The following is a 19,571-nucleotide window of genomic DNA, read 5'->3' as shown; positions in this document are numbered from 1 at the left end:
TTTTTCCTAAGTAAATGTGTATTATTAGGGTTTCATAAACATTTATAATGAGGAATAAACTTGTTATGATTTGAAATTCAAGTAGTTCATATAATTGACCTTTATAAAAAGTTTCCCATATATTTTCCTCAAGAAATTAATTTTAATAAAAATAATTTCAAGTCATTTCCACTTAAGGATCTTTGAATTTTTCATTGAAAGAAAAGTTTTCTTTAAGCACAAAACAAAAGTTATATTAAAATTGCTCATAAATTTAGGAGTGTGTAGCATATTTTTATTTATTTTTGGGTGTGTAGAATTTTGTGAGCAAATCATTGAAGTTTGAACGTTATTTGAATTTAACTAGATTTATCAAATTACCCTTCTGCCCTTCTGACAGTGGGTCCATCCACTTAAGTGGGCTGGTTCGGGTCAACCGACCCTGCCCCATCAGTCAGTCTCTCTCTCTCTCTCTCTATCTATCTATCTCTCTCTCTCTCTCTCCCTCCCTCCCTCCCCCTCTCTCTCTCATGCGCTCCCTCAGATCAGCCTAGACGAACCGGAGCAGGTTCTGCCAGGACCCCTACTAGCATCCCGTCCTACCAACGACTCTTGGCTTGATAGCAGGAGATGAGTTTGCAAGGCGGCTGAGGCTCTGGTCCTCCATCTGTTGCGCCGACGAGTCTCCTCGCCGACAAGATGCATTGCTCGTCTTCTTCGCCCGTGGGAGCGCCGCCGCTGCAACCCTAGTGCGACAAGTTAGATCCAGCCGGGACGGTCCCCCGCTCCACAGGACCCGTGACCTCGGACGCCGCCGGGCCTCTTGTGATAGCCTCAGACGGGACGGTAAAAAGAACCCATCTAAAAAATTGTCCTCATATAGGAAAAACGGCCAAAACTATCAAAGTCCGCAGGCGAACCGGCGAAACCACCCTACCTATCAAAGGCGTGCCTGGCTGCATGAATGGGCATAGCTAGAAGAGAAGGGATTGGATGGGCTTCTTGGGTGCATGCGTCCAACCATGGGGCGCGCGTGCATGGTGATCGATTGACTAGGTCCAATATGAAGAGACCCAGCCGATTGACTGGTCTGGGTGCAGCGTGCATACACATAAGCGCGAGCAAGGAACAAGGGTTGCTGGCTCGTTGCCGTGCCCGTCTATTTATACGATAATTGATAGGATTTTTTAATATATATGGACACATAAAATATATTATACTTGTACAAACATAACCTTATATTAGTCAATAAATATTGAAAGTCACATATATACTAAGATAAAAAAGGAAGGTGAGTTTGGTGCATATGTTCACGTGCCTCTCTACCAACAGGCCACCATGTTCCACAACATAGAAGAATTACGCGAGTTTGGTGCACCTAGACACTTCTTGTATGCAGTGTATCATAGTCACCTAGTTAGGATTTTATAATATATATGGGCACATAAAATATATTATACTTGTACAAATATAACCTTATATTAGTCAATAAATATTGAAAGTCGCATATATACTAAGATAAAAAAAAGTAAGGTTAACATACACAAATTGGCTTGGAATGACAACATACACATCCATGTATTCAGTAAATAAAACCAATCCATAGTGCCAAGACAAATAATAAGCCATGGCAAAAACGAACATGCAACATGGGATATGAATTGTCATTATAGATTGTATACATGGTGCATTAATGAAATGTTCACGTGCCTCTCTACCAACAGGCCACCATGTTCCGCAACATAGAAGAATTACGCGAGTTTGGTGCACCTAGACACTTCTTGTATGCAGTGTATCATAGTCACGGAGAAGAGTGCTAACAAGGATTTCAATTAATTAGGAAATCAAGTAACTGCTATACTAAATACCATAAATGGGATGCCCTTAGGTAAATTGGGTAGAGTAACAAAAATATGATTACATAAGCATAAATGAACATTTTTATTGTCAGTGGAACACTTACTGCTGCTTCATTTCGTATTCTCAAATATGATTATTTGTCGGGTTATCCAAGATTACGGACCGCTGCAATCAAGCGAAGCATGTGCAAATGGCACTTGTCCCCGGCTATGCGACGTGAGGTTTGGGTCACACCCCTCTCACTAGTAGGCAGCGCCAGCCGGAGGGAATCTGGCGTCGACCCGAGCGATTCCCTCCCGTGCATCATCGTGGAGATTTAAGAGGACAACCAAATCGTCGTCCATGATTTCTTTTGTTTTTCATATATCTTGCAAGGGTGTATGACATAAATGGCTCGCCACTCGCATGCTATAGATATTTGTGACGTGCATTGTACGGTCACGCCGCTAGAATTGGTTTTATCAGTGGCGTGCGCAAACGAAAGCACACAACTAATAACTTGTTATCAGTAGCGTGTGATCCCACACACCACCAGTAGCCATTACCTGTCGCATAATCAGTGGCGGTTCTAAATCAGGCCACTAAGGGCCAAATTGCCAGGCCACTGCTAAGATATTTCCTACTAGTGCGGGTGGCCCACTGCAATCATCAGGATAAGAATAAACATGTCATTCAAAGTTGAAACTTAAGAGATAAACATACATGCATTGGCCCCTTCGCAATCTGGTTTTGACACTCGCCTCATGTGCTTGCACCGGAACTTCCGTCGGACAATATATGAAGTTTGCCATCCCTCGAGACACTGCATTCCCCTAGTGTCGCTGGTGATCATGTCACTACTAGAAAAACGGCTATAGCTAATATGGACATTAATGACGCATCATGTATGTGATGCGCCACTGCTATATTGTAGTGGCGCATCACATATAGGTGCACCATTATTTGCCATATTACTAATGACGCACCTGTTGTGCGGTGCTCATTACTAGTTTTTGTCCTCGTCCCACACCCTTTCCAGACTTAGCAGTGGTGAACCAGGGGAAAGTGCGCCGTTACTAGTTTTAACTAGTAATGGCGCACCACACCTACGGTGCGCCACTACTAACAATCTTTGCTCTTATTACATGCAAAATGCCACCGACCCGACCCCAGGCTCCTCCCACACTCGACCCGACCCCAGGCTCCTCACGCACTCGACCAGGCTCCTCTCTCTCCTCTGTCGCTCGCTGCTTCTAGGGTTCGCCCCCCACCGCCGTCGCCGCGGCCGCCGAGGCCATCTCAGGCGATCTTTCCCTCCGCCCAAACCCGACGACTCCTCCCTCTCCACGGGCTCCACCCCTCCCTCGGCCCGATCCCAACGCCTCCTTCCTCCCTACGGGTCCATCCCTCCCTCGCCGCGAGCTCCTAGCCCGGTCCGGCCCCTCCGGCGACCCACTCCGGCGAACGGCGCCCCACCCTCATCCCCCCTCCCCATGGCCCGACTCTGATTTTTTGGAAGTGGTTTTCTCCTGTGAGCAGCTCCTCTGATTTGCTATGATGTGTTCTATAGATGTATTGATTGTATTGTGATGAAATGGCAGACAAAATTTTCATATAGATGTATTGATAGTATTGTGTTGATATGGCAGAAATAATTTTATTATAGGTGTGTTCATATGGCAGAAATGTAAATATAGTTTGTACTACTAGTTACACACATGGATGGTGGATAGATGGATGTATGCTGACGGTAGGTAGTACTCCGTATATGATTTGCTTGATGGATGGATTAGTGGTGCTAGTTGCTTGCTAGATGGATGGATGAATGGTGCAACTACGTAGAATTATTAGTCTAAGTTACTATCTCTATAGTAGATAGTAATATTTTCACCTAAAGTTTGTCCAAAGGTTATTCAATCCATCTAAAGTAATATATGTGGATAGGAGATAGTAGTAGTGTTTATCAGTAATTTTGGTATGAGGGTCTACCAATGCATCTAGGGGTTAAGAGACTTATAATGTTGCTATATCCGAGTGGCCTATGTTTTGGTATAAGAAATTTTGCAATATGGTTAGGCATGAGATGTTGTTCATAATATTCTCTATTTTACAGCATCTTTTGTACTTGTTCATTGTTGCTATATCCGAGTGGCCTATGTTTTGTCAGAATGTTGATTCATTTCCGTTTCGGCAAATTTCAGACGCTCCATATGTCCACTTTTTAGTAAATGTCATGCCCAAATTTTCTCTATTTTAGGAAATGTCCGACGACGAAGAGGAATTCGTTATGTGCGAATACAGCCAAGATAAGCACGGCCTTTGCGACACGCCTTACCTAGTTGATGATAGGCGCTTCAGCATCATGCTGGATGAGGACTTCGAAGTGGATACAGTAAGTCACAATGACAAGTCTTTATTCGTAATTAAGCATGACTTCTTTTGCTTCAACTTATAATTTTTATTTTTTACTATTCTACTAGCATATCCCCTGCGATGCAAGACATTATGTGTTGGATAAAATTGGTTTCAGTACTGAAATAAATATGGAGGTAAAGATAGTTCACTTGAGGACCGAGCATGGTTATACTTTTGCCGTAAAATTGTACAATGTAGACACCTACTCCTTTTTTGAATGCAAAACTTGGGTAGCACTATGCAAGGCTTATGCATTTGAGCCTAATATGCTTATCACCTTTGATATTCGTCCGGAAGATGAAATTGAAGGTAATATCGTCGATGTGCGTACGCCTCCAGTTCTACCATTATGTGAGTTTCTCCACCACATTTATTAAGTAATTTATATTTTTTATTTAAAAATAGTTGACAACTTATTTCCATTGATATCTTATTTTCATTCTTCAAAAAATGAACGGAAAATGGTAGGCAGAACCTATTACTACAATGATGAAGCAGAATTAACTTGTAAGGTGAAACATCTTCTTGTCGCATTTATCAATAATTTTGAGAATTACAATACCTATCAGCAAACTCCCCAACATTATGGTCAATATGTGCCACCAGTGCACGTGGTGAACTACGGTAACATGCATGGAGATTGCATGGTAAGATTTTCTACTATTACGACATCCATGCATATTTTGCATAAATTCTTGTAAAACTAAACTACATTGCTAGCTACAAAGCTAATACTATGTTTTTCAACAGAAAATCCCGCAAGATTGTGTGCCTCATCTGATGTTACCAAGAGGTCGCGTTGATGTTATGATGATACGACCAGCACGGCCAGGTCAGCCTATGTATCTGCATCACTCCTGTCCATACCGGATTTCTAAAACCGATGAAGTCATGACAATCAAAGATTGGAAAAAATGTATGGTCAATCGTAGAGAGCTACTCGGAAGCAACATTGTGCATAGGCCAAGAATTGGAGACAAGATCATCTCCATTCTCCATAATGGAGAGTCAGGGTCTATCTTGTTTTATGATATTCTACCTAAGCAGAGGAGTAGGTCCTAGGTACAATGTGTTATTATGTGCTACAATGTGTTAGAGTTGATGATGATGAGGAGGAGGAGTTGTGATTATGACTAGTGACCAACTTTTGTTATATGATGTCTCATTGACGAAAATGATATTAAATAGTATTGGCGGTAATGACTATGATGATTATTAGCTATTTCCGAGATGATGTGATGATGTGCTACAATGTGTTAGAGTTGACGATGATGATGAGGAGGAGTTGTGGTTATGACTAGTGACCAACTTTTGTTATATGATGTCTCATTGACTATGATGATTACTTCTACATCACTATGTATCACTATTTTCGAGATGATGTCATGATATTTTATGAAACTATTGTATAGAATATGTATAACTTACTTCTACATCACTTATATATGTATCACTATGATGAATTGTATTCGGAGACTAATCTTTTATTGTATTCGATAAATCTGTTGTTTATATGTTGTGCTGTTTATATTCTGTGTTGTAATGTATTTTGTAACCTCTGCAAATATCAGAAAAGCAAAAAAAATAATTCCTAATATTCATAGTAGTGACGCACCATATTGCATTTTAGTGGCCCACATAAATAAACACCTCAGTGGCGCATTATCTAAAAATACGCCATTAGTAACCCACAGCAGTGGCGCACTTGTAGGCCTAGTAATGGCACACCAGGTGATGCGCCACTGTTATGTATATTAACAGTGACGCACCATGCGTGCGCCATTACTATTTATTAGTAGTGGCGTGATAATAGTGGCGCACCTATAGTGCGCCATAAGTATCCAAAACATGTGCGCCACTAACAGCCTTTTTCTAGTAGTGTGTTCTGCGAGGGCTGCGATTCCTCAATATGTGTCCAGCAACCTAGACCCAGCATTTCGAAAATGAGAGGCAACGATAACTTCCGCGAACAGTGAGCCCATCTCGCTAACATCAACCAAGCGTAAATCATCATGCTGATGGAGAAACATGATGGCTTCCACCATATCGCTTCGCACGGAGAAGAAGAAACTTGACTGAGAATATGCAAAACCTAAGAACAAGGCCATGGGAATGTATTTGACTCTCTTTTAGACCAGCAATAAATTCGAATAGTAGAGGCACCATGATCAATTAATCCAGCTGTAGCTAGCTTCATAGGCTAAGTAAACGGGAATGCACGTGACTCATTTTGCAACCAACAACTAAGGCCTTCCGTAATGAGAGTATCTTAGCGCGGTATCATAGGCAATTTGCTTATGTGGCACCATAGTTAATGAAGAAAGAGAGTGTAGTTGTATCTTATATAACATACGGCTCTAGCATGAGATCATAGGCAAAAAAAGATGCTAGCCCAATCACAAGCAAGTATTAGCCCCAAAACATTTAATGCAACTTATTTTAGATACAACCTCTAAGAAACAATGCATTAGGATGGTTGTTTCTTAGATCCTAGTCATACCTAGGATAACACGCTAAGATACAATGCATTACGGAAGGCCTAATTGCAGCACGAGAAATCCAACTATAACTTGATAGGTGTCATGGGAATGCATCTGACTCATTTTGTGACCACCAATTAATTGGAACGGTACAATCAGCAGGCGCCATGGGAATGCATCAGACTCAATCCGTGACCACAAATTAGTTGGAATAGTACAATCACCACTGGCCAACAAGCAGTGTGGTCACCCATGCTCCATCTGGATCATGTTGGTGTGTAAAAGAGGAGGACACCGGATCATCAAGCCGCAAAAGAATTATGTGCTTCTTTTGTTGGCTGTGATTGATGTGAATACACGATAAAAAACTTGGATTAACCTAGCTAGCTTGTGAATTCGGAAATATTTCTCAACTATAATAACCGCAATGAATTGATTTTTTTTGTGAAGAAGTTCACATATTTCTAGCGTCAATGTTTTTAAATATTTCTATGGTCGCTTTGTCAGAATGGATGGGGTGTAACAATGTGATACTTTTTGTTGCCTCCATATAAATTTGTAAGAAAATCCAAACAATCTATTGAAAAAATGGTCCGGCGCCACAACGCGCGCCATCACGATCTAGTCGGTAGCGGGGTGTCATAGGCTTAGGATTCATTGAACCAACGGACTCTATAAGTCTAAGCTATTAATTAGTGACCTACTCACTCCATGCAATTAATAGCCTATGTGACTAATTGATGCCAACTGTAGCATGCAGATAGTATCATTGTTGGGCGCAAACTCGCTATAAATAGGCGGCCATGCCTGATCATACGATCCATCGCAACACACTCTCACACACACATACATTTCAGAGTTGGACTTGCAGTTGAAGTAGCTCCAGAAAAAGATGGCGGTAAGAAATATGGGTAGTATGTGCATGTAACCTCTTTTTCTTTACCGTAGCTGTTTTATATATACAAACATGGCACGCTTAAATACCAATGAATCAATTAGCTAGAGTTGGATGGATGTATACATGTATAGAGAAATGAAATGCATGTGCAGGATGTTGATTAATGAATTTGTGATGCATTTAGGTTGTGATGAAGGTTGGTGCATGGGGTGCACCAGACGGATCCCCTCAGGATATCAACGCCGAAAGCAGGCCCCAACGCCTAGAGAGCATCACCATCTATAGCGTCGAATCTCCTGGGGTATGCGGCATCAAAGGTTTCTCCTTCAAATACGTGGACCAGCAGGGGAGCAGCGTCAAGAGCGCCATCTGGGGCAGCAACAGCGGGAATCCCAACACCATTGAAATGAGGGAAGGCGAGCAGCTCAAGCTCGTGGGCGGCACCTTCGACAATGAGGGCATCGGATCGCTCACGCTAGAAACGAACACGACCAAGCACAAGACCTACGGGTATCCGGTGCAGGGAGGCGAGTTCAGCTTGCCGCTGCCGCAGGGGAAAGGCGAGTTGGTCGCCTTCTTTGGCCGCTCAGACGTGACCCTCAAGGCGTTGGGCGTCTACGTGAAAGGCTCGCCCGCCAAGGTCGGTAAGTGGGGCGCCAAAAGCGGCGCACCACGGGACATCAGGCCAGATGCCGATCCGTGCAAGCTGGAGAGCTTCACCATCCACAGCAGCGAGCGCATCCATGGCTTCTCCTTCACCTACCTTACCAAGAGTGACCAGGCCATTAGTGTCCCCCTCTGGGGCAAGAAAGCTGGAGAGGAGCATACCGTACGTTAATTAATTTCCTTTCTACTTGTCTACTATACAAGTATACTTAGTTAGTTTTTGCATGCTTGTGATGTGGTGCAGATTTTCATGAACCAAAGCGAGTACGTGAGCAGCATCACCGGCGCTTACGACACCTATGGCATCACCTTCCTCAATTTCGACACCAACCAGGGGGCTTCGCACACGTTCGGGCGCAACCCATCTGCAGGGACTAAGACCTTTAGCGTGCCGCTGCCGGACAACGGTGCACTGGATGATGCGGCCGCGGTCGCCTTCTTCGGCAGCTCCGGGGATAGGCTCGTCGCCATCGGCACCTACGTCGGGGTCGCGCCCGAATGAACCATCCACCTTGCTAGCAGCTCTACTCTATCCCATCGATCCCACACGTACGTACCTGCAGATCCTAGCACGTATGTACGTTCCAATTAAACCCCAGCTGCATGCTATGCTAGCTGGCTATGTGTGTGTTTGTACGTGGTGAATAAGGACGATGGGGTCCCACTTTGCGGGCTGCAGCTCGATCTACCTACTTTCAAGGGTAATGTGTGTGTTTGTGTATGTGCATGTAATAATGTGCGCCCATGGCTTGCAATAAAGTTGTACCACCCGTTTCCTTACACACATGTATCTGCTCCGTTGCTTTTACATCCTAAAGTTTTAGCACGGTATCAACATATCAACATTACACTCCCCCACTCCAAGGACCTAAAACTTCCCCGTAACGTTTATGTTATGCACATGGAAAAGAATGTAGGTGAGGCTCTTTTTAGCAACATCATCAACATCCCTCATAAGAAAATGGATAGTGTTAAGACAGATGAAAAGGACGTACACAATAATAATATTGAACCACAGACTGATAGTGATGCCAAGCCTACACCTAAAGTAATTGTTACAAATAATTTGTCACGATAATTTACAAGTAATCTTCCCTGAGCTCCATACACATATGTTTTCAATTGGCTTTTGTAGACTTTACTATATCTGCAATATTATCCCTTGTTATCAATAATAAGAAACGAATTACACCCTCCCATCACACACGGATGTAGCATTCCGTGTGCGTTGTGACATGCACGTCGGTTACACAACAACTTTAAAGCCGTTACCGAATTCTGCAGCCGTGTTCCTTGTATAGAATATCGCACACGATTTTTTTCATGACTAATCGTGTGCGAAATATCGCACACGGTTATTTCAACTTATCCGTCTTCGTAGTTTGACCATATCGTTCACGCCTTCACAATATCATTAACAAGGATCACCTCATGTTCCCGCCATTATATTGTTCTGTCTTCCCGCCTCCTTTTTCCGCCGTTCCGCCACCTTCCCGCTTCTTCTCCCCGCCGTTTCGCTGCTTTCCCGCCTCTCCACTCTTGCCTATTTGTACGAGTGCCGCCGCCAGAGCCGTGCGCTACGTCGCTACAAGTCCAAAAAGTCGATGAGATACCAAATTCTGAGTCCATTCCCTCACCGGCGGAGGCGATGCCCCCCCCCAATAAGATGGTCCAGCACAGGCCAGCAGGATCCCCAACTGCTTACCACATGCTAATGCCAAGCGCGACTCCTCGGTCATTGCCGTCCCCCCGGCTCGTCGTCCAATTTGGTCGAGGACACTGATTCGGCCACATCCGATTCATCGTGGACACTGTGTCTTAGTGATTATGAAGCTGACGATCGGAGGCTTGAGGAGACGTACCATTTGGTTCAGAAGTCTTCGGAGACTCCTCCAAGGCTGGAGGAGGAGCGCCGCCGCAAGGTGGGGCACAAGGGTGCCACTGCCCCACCATCCAAGCATCATAAGACCATCACCAAGAAGTGCAGCGCCTACGATGATGTTGCCGAGGCCTCGGGTACGGGCCAACCATACGCCGCCAACAATGCCGACACCTAGTGCCACGACGACGTCATCTCCTCTGATGAGCGGTTGAAGTACTTAATTATTAGTTCGTCCATTTCAAATTATCTGTCGAATTTTAAGTATCTTGTATATATATGTTTCATGCTACTTGACTATAGCTGTCCGTAGGAAAACCGAGACGACCAAGTTCCAAAAACGGTGATTCGTCCCTGGACAGGCTAGATGCTATGCATTTAATTTGGACTTTATTTGCGAGGTTTTTGCTGCCACGAGAACACAATATTTTCACCGTGCAGAGATTTGCTGAAGGAAAAAAAATTATGAGATGCTGAACAATTTGTAACATGGCACTGGAGGCTTTTACGTTCTTGTAAGAAAAAAAGACTTAGCGGCGATCTTGTCTTTGAAATGTTGAAAATCAATCCTTATGACACCTAGGGCTTAATCCACTTACATCAGTGTAAGGTAGTATGATCGCGAGGAACTGGTAACAATGATTTTTGAGATTGGTATCTCTATTCCTAATTTGGGAGTTGGTAGCTACCGCTCCCGGCTTATTTTCGTCCTTTTTTTATCCCACCTCTGACTCCATCCCCCCCACATAAAACCGATGGTGAAAAAAAGAACACGATGAAACCTAAGCACGTCCTTCGCCCCCGCACCCCAATCACCACATCTTTCCTTCCCAGCCTCCCCTTCCTACCGCCGCTCCTCCGCTTCGGCCCGGCCATCCAGGTGCCGCCGCGCCCCCACCAACCCCGTCGCCATGGCCTCACACATCGCCCCGTCCCGCCCGATGCCGACGCCGACACCGACGCCACGCCTCGCTCGCCTTCGTCGAGGTCACCTTGAGATCTCGCTCGGCCACGACTGCAACAACTCATGAAGCGCTTGGGGGCATGGGCTGCTGCCGAACTGCGGCAGCGTCGTAGGGGCCCATGTGGAAGCCGGGACGAGGACTGACACATCCAGATCATGGTCCGACTACCTACTAATCTTGATTCGTGTGGCCGTGGCATTTGAAAATTCAGCATTGGCCGGATGTATCCAGATCAGGTGCGAGCTGGCCGTGGCCCATGTTCTTCTCTTGATTCGGGTTGCCATGGTGAAGTACATGTCTATTCTCTTGTCATTACTCTGCTCTGACATGTCCTGCATGGCCGAGCGAGATCGAGGCTGGTCGCCGGTCATGTTCTCCTCATGTGCAGCCTCCTCACTAAAGCATCCAACACATGGTGGGATGTATTTTTAGCGTTTAAAAAACGTGCACTATCCTTTCTCATGCAACATATTTTCACCGCTGATTTGTGACCTCTCAATGAACATGAGGAGACCACATGCTAGCCAGAACAGAGTATATTTCAAAACAATATTTCTTTATGTACTCTCTCATGAAATTTTATTTTCAAAGACGTTCATTCATATTTTTTATGACCTCTTCATTCATGTCAATAGTAGTTACTTTGACAGAACAAATATGGTCTTGAGTACTTTTCAGAAAGGCAATACCCTCTGACCGGAAGATTTGGGACAATATACAACATGTTCTTTGTCCATATCTGCTTGAAGAAAATATATAAGCGTGATATGTCACATACTTTCTTGTTAAGTTACAAGAATATTTGCAGGCTGCCATCCAATTTGCTACATATTTTTATTTATTTTGCACTGTTATTTTTGTAGTGTGATATGAAAAAGAAGGAATGTACATTGTAGGGGGTTTGCTACGCGCTACATATATCTTACTCACTAGCAGTTAGTCAGCTTATATTCCTGTAATGCGAAATGGCACAATCATCTCATGCCATTTCAGGGGAGCAGTAGACGTAGCATCTATGCTATGGTCTGTAGCAGAACAGTTATCAGTTCGATAAATATGCACTTCCAAAGTTCCTCGCAAGAGCATAGTTTTAGTGCCACAAGTATTATCTCCTGACCATACTTGAGAATTTCCTTTGGTCAGATTGAAGGCCTCATTCTTAGCTCAAACATGATGCTCTACTGAAAGTAGAAGAACATGACAAGCTGGGGTCGGCACAATCTCCTGCAAGACCACACCAAGGTTCATTACCTGAAGAAGACCGGCGTAGTAATCGATTGTGTAGATAACCGCAGTGAAGGAGATTCTGAGTCATCAGCGTAGTACGGACACGCTGCACATGATGTCATTGTAGTACGGAGCGGCTATGACTGTAAGTGATGGTGGAGGTGTATATGTCAAATGATCTATTATGTAGGCATTTTCTTTAGGTGTGGTGTTTTATTTTAACCAAATGATGCTTGTTGTATAAGTTTCTGTCGGTAATGATTTGCGGTGTTGATCCTGTAGTGCGATTTGTTCCAGATGGCTCGATTGGAGTATTCAATTTTAACGAAGTTGTAGAGCAAATTGCATGAGCAAGCGGTTTTGCTTCATGAGTTAATAAAGGACACGGTAACAATGGCACATGAGACATCGGATCTTCCTTATTGGTTCGCGGGCATCATAGGCGGCGCAAACCTCGGCCTCTTTGATGCCGGTGGTATATCAACATGAATACTAGGGGTGGTGATTAGGAAGGAGAGCGGGATAGCTAGTGGGGGACTCCTCCTTGGCGATGCATGCGGAATTAGGGTGTGAAGGAAATAGGAAGCCATGACGAAGGTGAGATGGGTGTCATCCGATTTTAAAGAAGAGGGCTCCAATGAGAATTGTCCTGCTACGGAGGGAAACCGAGGGACAAGGGGAGAATTCGGCATGAAAATGGAAGAGCGCGTCATGGGGTGACGTTTTTGAGTCGGGATCGCATGTTTGGAGATAACATTGTGCATAGTCTGGACAACCACATTCTCCCTAACACATGCACTCTATTTGAGGGAGCCCGGAGTTTGTAGACAGTGTGCCTGTTTGATGTCTGAACACGCTCGAACGTACGAGTGAGAAATAAACCTCGACCTTGAAGATGACCTTATTTATTTATTTTTTAATTTATTTACATACATTGTAGCCCGTAGCAACGCACGTGCATTCTAATAGTAATCTATAAATGGTCACTTTTACTTGAGAACCAAAAAATAGGTCATATGATTTGGACAGAAGTGGGTCAGTCACAAACGGGTACTCTCTCACCCCACCAAGCTAAGGCTTCCCTAGCGCCGCCGCCCCTGTCCCCCTCTCCTCTCACGTCTGACAGTCTCGTCGGCGACAAGAGGGGTGGCACGGTGACCCCGTACAACCCTGCATGCGTAGTGCACAATTCATTGACATAACACTCATGGAAGTCCTTCTGCATAAATATTACATCCCTCAGAGTAGTACAACAGAAATATTGCGGTCCACTAATATTACAGAACGCTTAATATTACAAGCCAAAAGTGCATAAACTGTTCAACCTCTTCCTCAGACATCAAATAAAGATCAAACGGTACGTACTCAACTTGAGATAGTTGACCTAACACTTGTAAAAGCTAACTGAGAAACATGATAGCCCAACAATTTAGATACTAGAGCTGCTCGACTAGGTTACCTTCTAATACTAGTCTAGTCTCACTTTCAGTTACTCCTCTGATTCATCTTCTCTATTGTCATCAGTTCCGTATGCGATGATGTAGTCGACTCCTTCTACTCCTGCGCATAGATCTGGCGCTTCGTACTAGAATTCCTGGGGCCTTTGGTGCTCTTATCGTTGACATCATTGTTGACCTCCTCAAAATCTAAGCAAAGGGTCAATGGATGGGTTGAGTAACGAGGGTCACACAACAAGTTTAGTCAGCCCTCACGGGTTTGAGAATCAGTTAAGGTTCCTTTTCCACCGCGAACATAGTTTCTTTCGGGAACACGGATGTAACTGTCACAATTTGATACACTCTGCACAGGTGCGCCACCTTTCCCAAAAGTAGCATTACCCCTGATACAAGTTTCACACTCCAGAGTGTGGTTTGTCATGTCTGAGATTCTTGGATACATTCCGAGTATTCTTCAACCCCACACATTCGCCCTTGTCGTGACAGATCAGATCCCTGGCCTACGTGGGCCCCAATCCATCTCTGTCACCCCACTCGAGACATCACTACCTTCATCGGACCCGTCGGGGAAAGTTCACGGCGTTCCCACGCACGTTGGTTGTATCAACGACCCAACCAGGCAGCGTATCCGAGAATATGTTATAAGGAAGAAGATACTTATGACCCCTCCGGCCCATACCAGAACCTTTGGTTGACGCGTAAATACGGCGCTCTATAAGCCGTGGAACAATTGTTATTAGTCCTAACTTTCCGGTACGATGTAACCTCCACCACAACAATCAGTCTGTCGTTTCACCAACCAATCAATCATGCAGAAATAAAATAAAGTTTTTAAAAGTACTGTAGTAAAATACTTTAGTTGATATGCAAGAATGAACTTTCCTTGAGACTGAGATAAAGTGAAGTCTAAATCTTTGAGTGACCCGCGAACTTCGGGTTCTGAAAATCAGCATCATTGTCTGATACGACAATGTTTAATATCCAAATTCATACTATTATGCATATAATGAGATGCCCTTTTTTAATCCCCAAAATTTGATTTAAAAGTGTTTTTGAGAATTTTTCCTAAGTAAATGTGTATTATTAGGGTTTCATAAACATTTATAATGAGGAATAAACTTGTTATGATTTGAAATTCAAGTAGTTCATATAATTGACCTTTATAAAAAGTTTCCCATATATTTTCCTCAAGAAATTAATTTTAATAAAAATAATTTCAAATCATTTCCACTTAAGGATCTTTGAATTTTTCATTGAAAGAAAAGTTTTCTTTAAGCACAAAACAAAAGTTATATTAAAATTGCTCATAAATTTAGGAGTGTGTAGCATATTTTTATTTATTTTTGGGTGTGTAGAATTTTGTGAGCAAATCATTGAAGTTTGAACGTTATTTGAATTTAACTAGATTTATCAAATTACCCTTCTGCCCTTCTGACAGTGGGTCCATCCACTTAAGTGGGCTGGCTCGGGTCAACCGACCCTGCCCCATCAGTCAGTCTCTCTCTCTCTCTCTCTCTCTCTCTCTCTCTCTCTCTCTCTCTATTTATCTATCTATCTATCTATCTCTCTCTCTCCCTCCCTCCCTCCCCCTCTCTCTCTCATGCGCTCCCTCAGATCAGCCTAGACGAACCGGAGCAGGTTCTGCCAGGACCCCTACTAGCATCCCGTCCTACCAACGACTCTTGGCTTGATAGCAGGAGATGAGTTTGCAAGGCGGTTGAGGCTCTGGTCCTCCATCTGTTGCGCCGACGAGTCTCCTCGCCGACAAGATGCATCGCTCGTCTTCTTCGCCCGTGGGAGCGCCGCCGCTGCAACCCTAGTGCGACAAGTTAGATCCAGCCGGGACGGTCCCCCGCTCCACAGGACCCATGACCTCGGATGCCGCCGGGCCTCTTGTGATAGCCTCAGACGGGACGGTAAAAAGAACCCATCTAAAAAATTGTCCTCATATAGGAAAAACGGCCAAAACTATCAAAGTCCGCAGGCGAACCGGCGAAACCACCCTACCTATCAAAGGCGTGCCTGGCTGCATGAATGGGCATAGCTAGAAGAGAAGGGATTGGATGGGCTTCTTGGGTGCATGCGTCCAACCATGGGGCGCGCGTGCATGGTGATCGATTGACTAGGTCCAATATGAAGAGACCCAGCCGATTGACTGGTCTGGGTGCAGCGTGCATACACATAAGCGCGAGCAAGGAACAAGGGTTGCTGGCTCGTTGCCGTGCCCGTCTATTTATACGATAATTGATAGGATTTTTTAATATATATGGACACATAAAATATATTATACTTGTACAAACATAGCCTTATATTAGTCAATAAATATTGAAAGTCACATATATACTAAGATAAAAAAGGAAGGTGAGTTTGGTGCATATGTTCACGTGCCTCTCTACCAACAGGCCACCATGTTCCACAACATAGAAGAATTACGCGAGTTTGGTGCACCTAGACACTTCTTGTATGCAGTGTATCATAGTCACCTAGTTAGGATTTTATAATATATATGGGCACATAAAATATATTATACTTGTACAAATATAACCTTATATTAGTCAATAAATATTGAAAGTCGCATATATACTAAGATAAAAAAGTAAGGTTAACATACACAAATTGGCTTGGAATGACAACATACACATCCATGTATTCAGTAAATAAAACCAATCCATAGTGCCAAGACAAATAATAAGCCATGGCAAAAACAAACATGCAACATGGGATATGAATTGTCATTATAGATTGTATACATGGTGCATTAATGAAATGTTCACGTGCCTCTCTACCAACAGGCCACCATGTTCCGCAACATAGAAGAATTACGCGAGTTTGGTGCACCTAGACACTTCTTGTATGCAGTGTATCATAGTCATGGAGAAGAGTGCTAACAAGGATTTCAATTAATTAGGAAATCAAGTAACTGATATACTAAATACCATAAATGGGATGCCCTTAGGTAAATTGGGTAGAATAACAAAAATATGATTACATAAGCATAAATGAACATTTTTATTATCAGTGGAACACTTACTGCTGCTTCATTTCGTATTCTCAAATATGATTATTTGTCGGGTTATCCAAGATTACGGACCGCTGCAATCAAGCGAAGCATGTGCAAATGGCACTTGTCCCCGGCTATGCGACGTGAGGTCTGGGTCACACCCCTCTCACTAGTAGGCAGCGCCAGCCGGAGGGAATCTGGCGTCGACCCGAGCGATTCCCTCCCGTGCATCATCGTGAAGATTTAAGAGGACAACCAAATCGTCGTCCATGATTTTTTTTGTTTTTCATATATCTTGCAAGGGTGTATGACATAAATGGCTCGCCACTCGCTTGCTATAGATATTTGTGACGTGCGTTGTACGGTCACGCCGCTAGAATTGGTTTTATCAGTGGCGTGCGCAAACGAAAGCACACAACTAATAACTTGTTATCAGTAGCGTGTGATCCCACACACCACCAGTAGCCATTACCTGTCGCATAATCAGTGGCGGTTCTGAATCAGCCCACTAAGGGCCAAATTGCCAGGCCACTGCTAAGATATTTCCTACTAGTGCGGGTGGCCCACTGCAATCATCAGGATAAGAATAAACATGTCATTCAAAGTTGAAACTTAAGAGATAAACATACATGCATTGGCCCCTTCGCAATCTGGTTTTGACACTCGCCTCATGTGCTTGCACCGGAACTTCCCTCGGACAATATATGAAGTTTGCCATCCCTCGAGACACTGCATTCCCAAGCTTATGCTAGTGTCGCTGGTGATCATGTCACTACTAGAAAAACGGCTATAGCTAATATGGACATTAATGACGCATCATGTATGTGATGCGCCACTGCTATATTGTAGTGGCGCATCACATATAGGTGCACCATTATTTGCCATATTACTAATGACGCACCTGTTGTGCGGTGCTCATTACTAGTTTTTGTCCTCGTCCCACACCCTTTCCAGACTTAGCAGTGGTGAACCAGGGGAAAGTGCGCCGTTACTAGTTTTAACTAGTAATGGCGCACCACACCTACGGTGCGCCACTACTAACAATCTTTGCTCTTATTACATGCAAAATGCCACCGACCCGACCCCAGGCTCCTCCCACACTCGACCCGACCCCAGGCTCCTCACGCACTCGACCAGGCTCCTCTCTCTCCTCTGTCGCTCGCTGCTTCTAGGGTTCGCCCCCCACCGCCGTCGCCGCGGCCGCCGAGGCCATCTCAGGCGATCTTTCCCTCGGCCCAAACCCGACGACTCCTCCCTCTCCACGGGCTCCACCCCTCCCTCGGCCCGATCCCAACGCCTCCTTCCTCCCTACGGGTCCATCCCTCCCTCGCCGCGAGCTCCTGGCCCGGTCCGGCCCCTCCGGCGACCCACTCCGGCGAACGGCGCCCCACCCTCATCCCCCCTCCCCATGGCCCGGCTCTGATTTTTTGGAAGTGGTTTTCTCCTGTGAGCAGATCCTCTGATTTGCTATGATGTGTTCTATAGATGTATTGATTGTATTGTGATGAAATGGCAGACAAAATTTTCATATAGATGTATTGATAGTATTGTGTTGATATGGCAGAAATAATTTTATTATAGATGTGTTCATATGGCAGAAATGTAAATATAGTTTGTACTACTAGTTACACACATGGATGGTGGATAGATGGATGTATGCTGACGGTAGGTAGTACTCCCTATATGATTTGCTTGATGGATGGATTAGTGGTGCTAGTTGCTTGCTAGATGGATGGATGAATGGTGCAACTACGTAGAATTATTAGTCTAAGTTACTAACTCTATAGTAGATAGTAATATTTTCACCTAAAGTTTGTCCAAAGGTTATTCAATCCATCTAAAGTAATATATGTGGATAGGAGATAGTAGTAGTGTTTATCAGTAATTTTGGTATGAGGGTCTACCAATGCATCTAGGGGTTAAGAGACTTATAATGTTGCTATATCCGAGTGGCCTATGTTTTGGTATAAGAAATTTTGCAATATGGTTAGGCATGAGATGTTGTTCATAATATTCTCTATTTTACAGCATCTTTTGTACTTGTTCATTGTTGCTATATCCGAGTGGCCTATGTTTTGTCAGAATGTTGATTCATTTCCGTTTCGGCAAATTTCAGACGCTCCATATGTCCACTTTTTAGTAAATGTCATGCCGAAATTTTCTCTATTTTAGGAAATGTCCGACGACGAAGAGGAATTCGTGATGTGCGAATACAACCAAGATAAGCACGGCCTTTGCGACACGCCTTACCTAGTTGATGATAGGCGCTTCAGCATCATGCTGGATGAGGACTTTAAAGTGGATATAGTAAGTCACAATGACAAGTCTTTATTCGTAATTAAGCATGACTTCTTTTGCTTCAACTTATAATTTTTATTTTTTACTATTCTACTAGCGTATCCCCTGCGATGCAAGACATTATGTGTTGGATAAAATTGGTTTCAGTACTGAAATAAATATGGAGGTAAAGATAGTTCACTTGAGGACCGAGCATGGTTATACTTTTGCCGTAAAATTGTACAATGTAGACACCTACTCCTTTTTTGAATGCAAAACTTGGGTAGCACTATGCAAGGCTTATGCATTTGAGCCTAATATGCTTATCACCTTTGATATTCGTCCGGAAGATGAAATTGAAGGTAATATCGTCGATGTGCGTACGCCTCCAGTTCTACCATTATGTGAGTTTCTCGACCACATTTATTAAGTAATTTATATTGTTTATTTAAAAATAGTTGACAACTTATTTCCATTGATATCTTATT

At 43.8% G+C, this 19,571-nt stretch overlaps 1 protein-coding gene across 1 annotated transcript; it reads left to right on the top strand.

The window, feature by feature from the left end:
* The first annotated feature begins 7,547 nt into the window (after window positions 1–7,547).
* On the top strand, window positions 7,548–9,057 carry LOC123418979. The gene is made up of 3 exons (XM_045107101.1): window positions 7,548–7,611; window positions 7,796–8,440; window positions 8,522–9,057. Exons 1-3 carry the CDS (start codon window positions 7,606–7,608, stop codon window positions 8,777–8,779), a joined length of 909 nt encoding a protein of 302 aa, XP_044963036.1. The 5' UTR covers window positions 7,548–7,605; the 3' UTR covers window positions 8,780–9,057.
* Window positions 9,058–19,571: the final 10,514 nt, after the last annotated feature.

The sequence above is a fragment of the Hordeum vulgare genome, unplaced genomic scaffold (genome assembly GCF_904849725.1).
Source record: "Hordeum vulgare subsp. vulgare unplaced genomic scaffold, MorexV3_pseudomolecules_assembly, whole genome shotgun sequence".
NCBI lineage: Eukaryota > Viridiplantae > Streptophyta > Magnoliopsida > Poales > Poaceae > Hordeum > Hordeum vulgare.
Note: the sequence above shows the minus strand (reverse complement) of the source record. Positions and strands in the feature narration are given on the sequence as shown.

Bases quoted from the DNA above. Each gene is read 5' to 3' on its own strand.
- LOC123418979 (XM_045107101.1), top strand. The intron at 8,441-8,521 runs GTACGTTAATTA...GATGTGGTGCAG, and splicing joins AAGCTGGAGAGGAGCATACC to ATTTTCATGAACCAAAGCGA.